This window comes from Styela clava, chromosome 4 (genome assembly GCF_964204865.1).
Source record: "Styela clava chromosome 4, kaStyClav1.hap1.2, whole genome shotgun sequence".
Lineage (NCBI taxonomy): Eukaryota > Metazoa > Chordata > Ascidiacea > Stolidobranchia > Styelidae > Styela > Styela clava.
Genome location: NC_135253.1, coordinates 19,987,566 through 20,000,000, shown reverse-complemented (window position 1 = coordinate 20,000,000; position 12,435 = coordinate 19,987,566). Strand labels below are relative to the sequence as shown.

Here is a 12,435-nt window from a genome sequence, read left to right as displayed (position 1 = left end):
CCTGATGGAGAATGTTGCGATATTCCAATTGATATTTTACTGATAATGAAAGATGCCTGTACATCAGTAAGCTGTTCTTTACTTTCCAGTGACATCTGTTTGGAAAGTCGCTTTTTCTTCATTTTTTCGGCTGTTACTTCATCAATATCACTGACGTCTGATTCCGCAGTGAAAAACTCCTCAGAAGATGTCACTGACGAGTTTAAAGATCTATTCGAGGAGTACTGCTCTCCAAAAACATTATCCATATTTTTCATGTCACTTTTCGACACTGAGTCTCCGAGCGCAAAATTATCGTACTCAACTAAAAATGCATCGGCTTCAGGGCCAGGAGGAGGCAAAGGAATACTAGTTGCCAGATCCAGAACATTATGGAGCTTCACATCAGACATTTTCAAAGACAAAAGCGGCAATTCACCTTCTACTTTTAACTTCGGCAAACTGGCGTCATTTTCCATCACACATTTCTGTAATAACAAGCTCACATTCAGAGGTTCCAGAATATGCAGAGGTGATTTTTCCAAAGTACGATTGAAACTCCAATTTTCGTCACGGCCTGCTAACAAGAGTTGTATCTTTTTAACCTCGATTAAAAACTTGTCATACGCAGCTGAGCGCATTTTTGTCAAGTCAGAATCGTCATTGAAGAAGGATGATTTCAAAGCTGGGGTTTGTCCTTCGTTGAGAGTCTTGAGTCCGATTTCACCCAAGTCCAACACAAGTACCTCACATCCGTCGACGTATCGTCCATTTTTCGGAACAACAACATACGATGACATGATATTTACGCTAATATCTGTAATTTTACGAGTAGCCATCGCATGTTTCAAGCCTGTGGCAGTTTGCTCGCGTAAATCTTCATAAGCTGCAAAGGCAGCAGCTCTAATTTGTTGCAGTTGCACATCTTCTGGTGGTTTGAAAAACTCGATCAAGTTATTTATAGTCGCGGCATCGTAAGTAATACACAACGGACGAGATTTAACATCAACGCGCTGGTCACATGATTCATCCAGAGGATTCGTTTCGAACTTGACAGCAAGAAGATTCAATTTATTTGCTGATAACGGAGCGTTTGCTTCCGACGTCAAATCAGAAGCAACAATATGGGGAACAAGACCATCTTGTTCTAATCCATCAACAGAAAAATCTTTCATTTCTACCTCTACTGATATAGCATCCATAGTTGGTCGCATTTTGAAAGTTGTTTTGATATCCTTCACTCCCAAACTAAGTAATGATGCACCAGATAAATTCTTGTAATCTTCCAGATGTACAGAAACCAAATTCAAGTCGACACCGACATTAATCTCAACATATTCTTTCGGGAATTTCTTCTCAATCGGGCCTTCACCTTCAGAGTAACCAATCGCCTCGTAAAACAATTGTTTTTCATTCCCATCCATGAGAGTATCTATGGTATTCCCCTCTTTCCCTTCTTTGTCCTTTTCCGGTTGTTTTTTCTTGCTGCCGCCAAACCATCCTCCAAACCAAGATGACTCCTCCTCTTTCTGGTGCCCACTCTTCTTGCTTTTAATTGCAACACCACTTTTTACCATTTCAACCTCTGCACTTTGTCGCGCTAGAGTGATATTGAAAACATCAAGCTCATTTTCCATTTTAACAAGACTATCAAGCAAATCTTTTTGTGGTTTTTTCTGTTTCAATTTCTCTTTATATAGCTTTTTATATGCTTTGACTTTTCTTTTATGCTCCTTGATATGATTCCATGAAAACATAGTCATTTTTCGTGTCACGCCTGCCTCAAGAACACTGTTATAAGCATATTTCCACCAAGCTTTTGCATTTCCTTTCACACTCACTCCTGGGTGATATTTCCTGAAAGGTGCATTGACGGACATTCGATCCATAGATTCCACAAGTTCCATTAAGCTTTGAAATTGAATATCAGATAAGTGCAGACCCAATTCTTGCAAAACAACAGAAAGTAAAATTTTTGGCATTGACAGATCATTTTCAGGATGTGGGTTTAGACGTAGTTTTGTTTCTAATGTCATAGGTTTGATAATATAAGTAAAATGTTTCGGCATGAACCCTTCAGCCGCAATTGTAGATTTAAATTCTGCTAACTGCTCCTCTCTATTTGCTTTTGAATACAGCAACTTAGGCTTCGAATTCCAGTAAACAGCGAGAGAATTGAGACTGACCATTTTAAAAATGATTTTGACACTTTCATCCAAAAGAGTAGGAACCCAATCTTCATTGGTAGTTTGCAATGCAAGACTATTCAAGGTCACACCAAGGGCAAAAGGTTGTCCGGGAATTGTTACATCATCCTCATAACGAACATGAATATTTTTCACTGAAACTTGGATATTTTTGATAACTTGCGTTGCTAATTTCTCGACAAAACCATCCTGTTTTGGTGCAGTATCTTTTTTTTCCAACTTTTTTGCTAATTGTTCTTCAATTTGTTTGAGTTGTTCTTGTTTTTCTTTTTCAGCTTTTTCTTTTTCCTTTTTATCATCGTACTGGATACTGCTATTTGGAACAGCGAGAATATACAAGCCATCCAGAGTAGCTTCAACTGCATCCTTATATAAATTTTTCCATGGAATTTTCAATGTTAATTTTCCGATAAACCCAGACTTTATTGTCACTGGGAGATCCAAGTCCTTGAGTGCATCCCCTTTGACGTGTAAATTCTCAAGTACGGCATCGCCACCCCAGATTCCAAGTTTAAGCTGAGAAGCATCAAGATTTTCAATGTACGCACTCAAATACTTATTCATCAAATCAACAACAAGAGACTCGAAAACCATCTTGCTGTTTTCTCCGAGCTCTTTTACAAGGAGAAATAACTTTTATGCTGATATTTATACCGAGTTTATGCTGATTCATCAAAATAATGTTTTTTTCCAGATTTACTCCATTATAAAGCTTCTCCACAAGATATCCGGTTTTTGATGTAATATAGCAATTAGTTCAGACTTACAATCAATCCGAAACTGAGTAATATGCTGACTATAATGGGATAGAAAACAAATAAAATTGTGCTATTTAATATGCATTCTATGTTTGAATATTACATTCTTTTTAATAGGCATTCCGTACATTTACGCTGAATAAGGTTCCCTGTACAGTAAGTGGTGACTCGTTAATTTCTACAATCTTTTAGGTTGAGCCTATCGAATTATAACATTGATACCAGTATAATGTAACTCATTGCAAATTGTATTTATATTTGGTACTCTCGTAGTATGTGTACCAGGTTAGGGTTAGGCCATAATTTTATTCAGACGGTCACTTTACACAACTTGATGTAAAGTAGGCAAACCAAATTAGTTACCTCCATATTGGTACACACACTTCTGGAGCGCCTTATATTTATATTTCTCATTTTCAAATTTTAAAATAAACCATCAATAATAATTTTATTCTACAGTTTGGCAGAGCTTTTTCAATCATTATGATTATACAAGTATAATAGGACAGGGGTTTTAAAATCCAGCTGCAAATTTGTGTTTCATATTAGTTCACAATCCACACTTATCATCTAAAAGAAATGTTTCAAAATATATTCTGCACTTATAAACTTGTTTGCAAAATTTGGCGCAGCCTATTCAATTTTCCACAATTAGAGCCTATAACTAAGATGTGTCAAATTTAGTGCACATTGTACTTATATTTATAGTAGTTACCAAATTACCTCAGCAACTGATCAAAAGATATATAGGAATAAACAGTTTCTCATTTTTATATTTAGCCGAAAACATCATTAATATAATATAACATGAGATACTCATGCGTGCACAGACAAGATCGTCATGTATTAAAATAACCTGCTAGCATTCAGCCATTGCACCTCGACAATGTAATCAATCATACATCTACCAATAAAAATGAAGACGCTTCAACTCTTGCTTGGTTGCCAAAATATAAACAGTCAGTACAAAAGATTAATGCAATGCAAAAACGTGACATATATATCTTTATAAATAGTATAACTTTATATATAAAGTCTCTTACACGCGTTGCATATTCATTTCCTATATGTGACATTAGTCACATGTTCCATATAATTTGCGTTTACATTAACCAAACCATCACACGAATATGGTCCAAGCAGCTGTGACATTTTTGCAGTTCATGCCAATGTCAGAGTTCACTACTTATCAATTTCAATTCCTACTTAATTCAAAGAGCAGTTGCTACAAGATTTTAAGGAACTATGTTGCTATTGTTCCTGCTATGTTATGCTGGTCTTTATGTTGCATGATACTTTTCCTAACCTTATAATAAGATTTACAGAAAATTCAAGGTTAATACGATATATCACACATTCTTGTTTACCAAACCATGAAAATAACCACAGAAACATGTTTTATTCACCCATTAAAATTGTCCGAAAAATTCTGATTTCAATTTTATTAAAACCCAAATTGTTTCTAAACTCTACCATGTTTGTGCCGTAAACCCGATTTATAAATAAAAATTTTATGAACTGAATTTTGGCAACTATCAAGATTTGGCTGCAAAATACCTTACTGAAGCACATTCAAATTCTAGTGACCAATAATTAGCAGATAATCACACAACAGAACTAAACATGCAACCACAATAAATATCTTTTCATCAATATGTAAATTATGACTTCACTGTTTAATTTCAATATTAAACACAGTCTTGCAATGAGCAAAACAGATTAAACTGCTTTGGAAAGCACAACATCAATTTTACCAATTGTCTTAAACATGGGTATGGTTGCCCTGCAAAAATATTCAACAATCAGGCCGTTTATGTAAACCATATACTGAACATTGCAAATGCCCTCGCTGATGGATGCAAAATTATTATATAAAATAAATCCCCAAATAAAATTAAATCTTCAATAAAATTGTCATAGTTTAAACTTTCGAACTTGGCCAGTTTTGCATAGCAATTTTACACAAAATATCAGATTTATTAAATCCCCTCGATTATCAACTTCTTGCAATTCCCTTATGTAACATATACAATGTTTTCACTCTAAACTAGGCTCTGTGCAAGCTGTCACTGATATACAAAAAGAGGGATTAGTTTTTCAGTGGTTTTATTTTCTCAGTAACTTTTTAAGCTGTGACCCTTTTCCAGAATTTGTCACGTCTCGCGCCCTACCTTAAAATAACAAACTATCAATAAGCTACAAATAACTGATGGAAAGTATTTTTATTCAAAAAACTTGTTGAAAATGCAATCTTTAAAACAATAAAGAAATGTAAATATCCCAAATACTGTTCATGTACCCTTAAAAATCGTCTACACCCAAGGCAGTTCTGCGACGTGCCCAGCCATTTTTGAACCACTGTTAGACTGTGCTGTATTGTACCACTGTATGATGTATAAATAACTATATTTTAGCCTATTAGAGAGAGAGAGAGAGAGAGAGAAATTTATTGATTTGTCAACCAAAACAAATATAAATATGAAAGCATAAATACAAATAAATAAACACTGTTTATGGTAAAGACTGGAGGGAGCGATACGACCATACGGTCATCCAAGTCAATATCTGCCTATATAATCCACAAATTAAAAAAAGACAACTTCAAACACTGCAACACGTGATTAAATCTTGTGATTTGTTTGACTGTCAATCACGTAAGACCTTTTGAAACAGGTGCGGTGTATTCTGTCTGAATTATAGAATAAACCGCACCTGTTGACAGTTGTTACAATCATAAACTTGACCGCATTTATGTACCGTAACAGGTTACTTCCCTGAATCATAATAATGTTGAAATTAATATTATACCTCATAGAATTAATTCAATAGCATATAATACAATGCATCCTCCTTTTCGCTTTGACTCATTTTTAATTCCCATAAGGTTGCAGGGCGTTTCCGGAGCGGCAAACAGCGAGCGAGCAAAAGTCATGCAAGTTCATATCCACGCAGAGCACAGAATTTAAAGTTTATTTTGACCTCTGCTTTCGGCTGTTCGATGCAAGGCTCAAGCAAAGGGACTATTACTATAGTCACTTTGGGCTCAAGCGATTCTTTCCTTCGTATTTTCTGTCCAGATATTAGCGGAGATTTTCGAATCTACAGTTTTCATTAGCCGTGTCATTTTATGGTAAATCACTCACCTTTGGAGTAATAGAATTCGAAATCAAGAACATGCCGCTGAAATTTGATGTCAGCCATTTCATTGGGCCGAAAGTTCAAGAACTTCAGACTCGTAATTTAAGATTGCAAGTAAGACGACTACGAAAAACTTTTACCAATTCATATAATTGTGTGTTTACAGTATTATGTTTTAATTACCCTTTTTTCCAATTTCTGAATATGCCTAAGATGTTTTGTTAAATATATATCAAGATGTGTTGTTAATTATATATTAGATGTAGGCCTATCCATGTACAAATTAGCCTTTTAATCAGATTCAGATATTTATTTCCGTCGTGCATGGAATATCGTACTATTAAACAAAGAACACAAAAAAAAAATATATTTAAAAAAAAAAATAAAGACAATATTTCGATTGCAATTGACGAGGAGCCGCGAATAAACTATAAAGTCGTCGTGTCAGCGGCACCAAATTTGCTGTGGTCAGCAGCAGATGACGGCAAATAACTAGTATTTAAAACACATTTGGAAAATGTAAATCAAAGTTAAAACATCTGTTCTGTTCTACAAAATCCAGAATTTTGAGTTGATTTCTACTACTGTTGTGGTTCAGTATTCTAGCAGTCTGGTATTTCTAATTAGATATTTTTCCCATTGAACAGGAAATGCAAAGGGGTCAAAGTTAGAATTTAGGACTTTAAATGACGGAATTTTTATTGTTAACGGTTAGGGTATACTTGTATTCTTGGGTTGGAGGCCCAATTTCATCTTTACATCTCTAACTACAACTCTTATTTATATAGGAAAAAGTTCAGGAACTTGAAACGAAAAATGCAATTTTGAATTTACGACTTGCGGAATGTCAGAACAATGTGCAACAATCCAGAGAGGATGTCATTCATTTCAAGTAAATGCTCCATGTTATAACAGGGATTTTAGAATTCCATTTTCAAATTTAATTCAAATCTGGATCATTATGTTGATTTGACATGGGCAAACTACGCCTGTAGGCCAAATCCGGCATATTGGGCAATTAAATCTGGCCGGCCTAATGCTGCCACAACCAAACTAAAACCAAATTTTGATGTTTCAGCTAAAAATTACTTGCGATTGAATTTAGTTTTGGCACAAGGCTTATTGTTTTGCACTTTTGCTTTTAACACCATAAATATTGTTCTTAAAATGTAAATTAATGTCACACTTGCCCGTAAGTAACATTAGTAATGTTTTTGTAAGTAACATTAGTATATTCCAGGTAAAATTTTCTGATCTTGCACATTTTCACTAACTATGCACTCCTAGATTATAAAAATCTCGATTTCAGATTATATATTCCGATTTTGGTTCAGTATAGTACCACATGTATTTCCAGTTGAGCTGGCTCAACGATATTTGCATATGTCAATCCTAACCCTCACCTGACTATGTCATCCAAAAATTATGTCACTACGACGTCGCAATCACACAATAACTTTCTAACTCCTGCGATCCTTTTCATATCGTTATCGTTGCGACGAGAAAACAAGAAAAATAGCTTGCTCGATATTGGGTGATCGTCTGCGCGTTTTGGACGACCATCCGTACCCTTTGAAGGGCTTTTGTAGTGACGTAATTTTTTGGTGACGTAGTCAGGTGGGGGTTAGGATTGACATATGCAATTATTGTTGAGCCAGCCCAACTGGAAGTACATGTGGTACCAAACTATAACAGACCTCCGATTTTCTCATTATCTTCCGGTCAAACTGATTTTTATATTTTCTTGTGTATTTTTGTTGTTAGGTTGGAGACTGAAACTCATATTGACACAAGAAATAAAGTTCTTGCAACTGCAGATGAAACTCGAGAAAAAGTGAAAGAAATCAAAAATGATCTCAAGACATTAGAAGAAGATGTTTCCTACATGTTTAATGACGTTCAACAAATATTTGAAGGTCATCTTGAAAATGTAATGAACCGTGTCGAAAAAGTAAAAATCAAAGATGGAAATATTACAGAACTGGATAAGAGAATTGAAGAACTGGAATCTGCATTAATAGAAGCAAACGATCGTCATATTCGGGAAAAGAAAAAGAGACGAAAACTACATAACGATTTGATCGAGCTACGGGGTAACATAAGAGTTCATTGCAGGTTACGTCCTTTGCTTGCTTTTGATAATGGTAACTTGTCTCCACTAGATGCATTGCATGGTAAAGGCGATATGAACGAGCTCTACGGGACAGAACTCGGAAAACCAGGTTCATCTTCAGAGCAAGTTGTCCATGCCATTGACGATGAAAATATTTCGGTACTGTCTACGAAACCAGCAGCCATTCCTAAAGCTTTTGAATTTGAACATGTTTATTTTCCTGGCGATGCACAGGAGTTAATATTTGAAGAAGTTCAGCCTCTTATAACATCTCTACTTGATGGCTATAATGTGTGTATCATGGCTTATGGTCAAACTGGGAGTGGAAAAACGCATACCATGTTAGGCACTAAGACTGAACCAGGAATAGTACCTAGAGCTGGCGAAGAGCTCTTTAAATTGATAGATGAGAAACCAGTGGGAAGTGTATCAGTACAGGTATCGGTGGTTGAGGTTTACAACAATGATATTTATGATTTATTATCTGATAATCCAAAAGAAATGAAGCACGCTATTACAACCACAGAAGAAGGAAGCCTCGATATTGTATCAACCATTCAAATGCAGGTCCATAATTCTACAGATATTGAAAAATGGATGGAGCATGGACTTCGACATCGTGCTATGATGGCAACTAAAGTTCACGAGCACTCAAGTCGTTCACATCTGGTTGTGACTCTCACTGTCACAAACCACAAAACAGTGCTAGCTTCACCAAGAAAACCACAAGTTGGCGCTGATGAGCTGGATTCAAAAACTTTGACTCCTCAGCGAGTTCGAAGACAGCTACCACAACCTAACCTTCCTAACATTGGAGTTCAAAGCCCCAGAAAGGTTGCCGCTAACGATGAACCATCCTCCCCTGCAACAGTTGCTATGACAAGTGATAGCTTCAAAACTAAGCTGCAATTGGTCGATTTAGCAGGAAGTGAATGTGTTGGAATGTCAGGGGTTACAGGTCATGCATTGAGAGAGACGTCTCATATTAACCGCTCCCTATCAGCTTTGTCTGATGTCCTTGGTGCTTTGTCAGAAAAGAGATCTCATATTCCATATCGCAATTCAAGACTAACAAGGTTACTTCAAGACTCCATCGGAGGCGACGCAAAACTTCTGCTCATGTTGTGTGTATCCCCAGCTCAAAGATACCTCACAGAATCTTTACAATGTCTTAGTTTTGGTCAAAGGGCCAGACAGGTGCAACGAGGTCCACCGAAAAAGAGGGGGTACCAGTCTGTTGTCAATGAAGCTTCATTTAGACCTCAGTCACCAAAAGAAAAGCCATCAGCTGTTCGAAGAATGCAACTGTGAAAAATTGTTGGAAAAAAGCAGTAAATTGAGTTTCTCGTAGCTATTTATGTGTATGATTAGTTCCTTGGATTGAGTAGCTACCTCTCTGATTTTATACTAGATATGTGTATTTTCATTTCAAACTGTTGCATTGTGCAGTAGCACTATCAATTTAAAATCCATATTTTTTCAATGTGATAGGGTCATGTCATGTTCCTAGTATAATATTGTCATTTTATTTGGTACATGGTGTTGGGTTCAGAAAAAAAATCTCCAAGCCATTTGTATAACAACTCGGACATCAGGATGAGATAAATTCTGAATATAGCTCTATACAGAATAAAAAAAAGTATGCTAGCCTGGACTCCGAAATCATAAATTTGTTTTAGCTGGTATTAGCTATTTTATGTGTTGTGGTCAGTTTCACGGTTTGATCACTTCACATTAGATTTGTGTTTGTTAATTATGAACTGTTGCATTACGCAGCATTTTCATTTCGCAATACAGGTTTTTCATTGTATAATATGTCATTTTGTTGGGCTTCTGATATTGGTATTTTTAATTATTCATACTCTTTCACTCTTTGATTCCTTATTGATTTGCAGCGTCAAATGAAATCTTAGGCCCACAAAACCTTAACTAAAAATTTCAAGTATCATAAAAAACTAGCGTAATCATTATGTCTATTTGTCAGTTGCATCATTATTCATTACTCGTCCAGTTGATCCTCCAAACCATGGCTCATTTTCAGTCATACATTTTTACTGGGGCCTTCTGTAGAAGCTCCAGGCCCATTTTGAAAATCTTAGCGCCAAATTTTTTGGGTATTCAAATATTCAAGTCGATTTTTTCAGCAAACATTTTAAATACAAATGAATTGTGAGCATTATTTGAGAATAGCACACTGAAATTCTTTCCTTATAAAATATTAATATTGCTTGCTAGTGAATCAGCTGCTTTATTAGTATTTATTTATTTTTCTACACGTTTATTAATCGTTTGTGATTTTTGATATTGCTTTTTCTTGTACTTTACCTCGTTAGCCTTGTGTCTGTTTTGCTAGCTATTTTGTTTTTCAAAAAGTATTTATATGCAAGAATTGGTAGTTTGGTTTTCAAAGAAACTTAGACATATGATATTTTAGTAATGTGATGTTCAAACTCATGCAGATATGAAACATATCACTATCCTAAAGCACAATGCAGCAGATGTGCGGGTGGTAAATTTTTCACACCTTTTCCCAAGGTAACGGAAATCGATCATCTCCCGCTTAGTTACCGTAACCTATTCAGGACCAGGACCCACACACAGGTTTTCAGGATAGCGATTATGGTGACCGTACATTTGAACCCATGTACATTTGAACCCATGCGTATATCCACGGGTTCAATCTATATGCGGGTGCTAAAACCCATGGGTTAGGGTTAGTATGGGTTTAACTATCCGTGAAACAAAAAAAATTCCATAGGTGCAATAGCATACAGGTGCAATTGTCATGGGTTCAAATGTACGTGGGTTCAAATGTAATGGAACCAGCGATTATCAATAAGTTTCCGTCTCTCAGCACTTTGTGCCAACATTGGGTGAATAAAGGAACATTATGCTTGAATTGACGTCAAACGGAGCTTCGTCTAATCTATCACGGAGTAGATTTGATTTGAAATATGACTCGGCCATGCTTAAGCTGTACACATGGCAGTATGTGGAATAGCATCTGTAGCCTGTAACTGGATCGCCATAAGCCGATATTTTAATGTTGAATTGGTTTAATCCATCATATGATGAATTATGCCCTCGCTCGCTAGATTCGAACACGCGCTGGATAAATACTAGATGCGACGGTGAAAACAGTACGCCAGTGAATCGCATAGTCAGTTGTGCCTGTGGGATGTGAAATGGTTGTGGGTCTGATACAAGTTGCATGTAAACGCTACTGCTAAACGGTTAGCACATCGCGCAATCTCCATGAAGCACCTACTATATTCTCGCAGGTTAGGAAGTTCGAATCCCACGGGCAAAATCGATTTGCGGGCGTCCGCCGAACTCCTTGCAGGGTAGTTCATGCGACCGCTGGTCTGTTACGACTTCTTCCAACAACATGTCCATGCATCTAAAACAACGAAAAAAACAGTTTGACCCTTCACACATCTACATAGATAGATGATCGGTTGAAAGGGCTTAGTTCGCCATATTATTAAGCCGTACTATCGACTTACGTGCCCTAGGAATAATCGCATATTAACTCCTTGTCCTAACTGTACAGAATAATTACACGGACAATAAAAACATTACGGAGCCACGGAAATCCGGTTGATTAAAACCCGAATGAGAGGCCGTTGTTCGCCATATGATTGTGCCGTCATATCGACTTTCCTCTCTCCCTGGATAAATCCTAATTGGCACTAACATATTTTATCGTTTAGCAAACTCAAATACACCAATACAAATTGTTTACCTACATCCCACCAAATTTTTTTTGTGTTATGTGTAGACTTCACTTGAATTCTAGCGGATTTACCCTGAATTATTTCAATTTTATATGTGTATGAGTGGAAAGAACCAATGGCGTAGCATCCACCCCCGCGGTCGCGCCCCACAGCGAAAAGGGGCCCAAGCGGTTAGAATTTAGAAATTTAAGCCGCAAAACCAAAGGCTGCATTGCAAAACCAGTAAGGCACATCTTATAACGTTGATGTTAGTTCTGCTCAAATCGTTTTGTTACGTAACAATGCCAGGGAGTCGTAGATTTTCGGCGTCTTGTTTTGATGGCAGAGGCAAAATTACAAAGGCTGTCAGAATGATGTCGAAAGCAAAACCTCTCAGTGGCGCACAGAAACGCAGAAGAGGAAGCACGTATGAACAAAAATTAAAGTAACCAAGATAAACGGCAAATTTTAGGTTACCATTGCTTTTTAATAGCGACATGACATGTTATGCTTTTTCATGTTAT

The 12,435-nt window shown here is 36.5% G+C and overlaps 2 protein-coding genes across 3 annotated transcripts in view; one reads left to right on the top strand and one right to left on the bottom strand.

The window, feature by feature from the left end:
* The window catches only part of LOC120326324 (intermembrane lipid transfer protein VPS13A-like), a 17,687-nt gene extending 13,992 nt beyond the window's left edge, over nt 1–3,695 (bottom strand). For both annotated transcript variants that reach the window (XM_039392587.2, XM_039392589.2), the window contains exon 1: nt 1–3,695. This exon is cut by the window's left edge and continues 7,148 nt beyond it. In XM_039392587.2, coding sequence (XP_039248521.2) covers nt 1–2,780 — 2,780 coding nt within the window. In that variant the 5' untranslated portion in view covers nt 2,781–3,695.
* A 2,158-nt stretch (nt 3,696–5,853) lies between these two features.
* LOC120326336 (kinesin-like protein KIF25) lies at nt 5,854–10,600 on the top strand. The gene is made up of 3 exons (XM_039392605.2): nt 5,854–6,196; nt 6,871–6,974; nt 7,847–10,600. The coding sequence occupies exons 1-3, from the start codon at nt 6,119–6,121 to the stop codon at nt 9,504–9,506; spliced, it is 1,842 nt and encodes a 613-aa protein (XP_039248539.2). The 5' UTR covers nt 5,854–6,118; the 3' UTR covers nt 9,507–10,600.
* Nucleotides 10,601–12,435: the final 1,835 nt, after the last annotated feature.

Coding starts and splice junctions, on each gene's coding strand:
- LOC120326336 (XM_039392605.2), top strand. CDS start 6,119: ATGCCGCTGAAATTTGATGTCAGCCATTTCATTGGGCCGAAAGTTCAA. Junction 6,197..6,870: donor CTCGTAATTTAAGATTGCAA/GTAAGACGACTA, acceptor TTATTTATATAG/GAAAAAGTTCAGGAACTTGA. Junction 6,975..7,846: donor GAGGATGTCATTCATTTCAA/GTAAATGCTCCA, acceptor TTTTGTTGTTAG/GTTGGAGACTGAAACTCATA.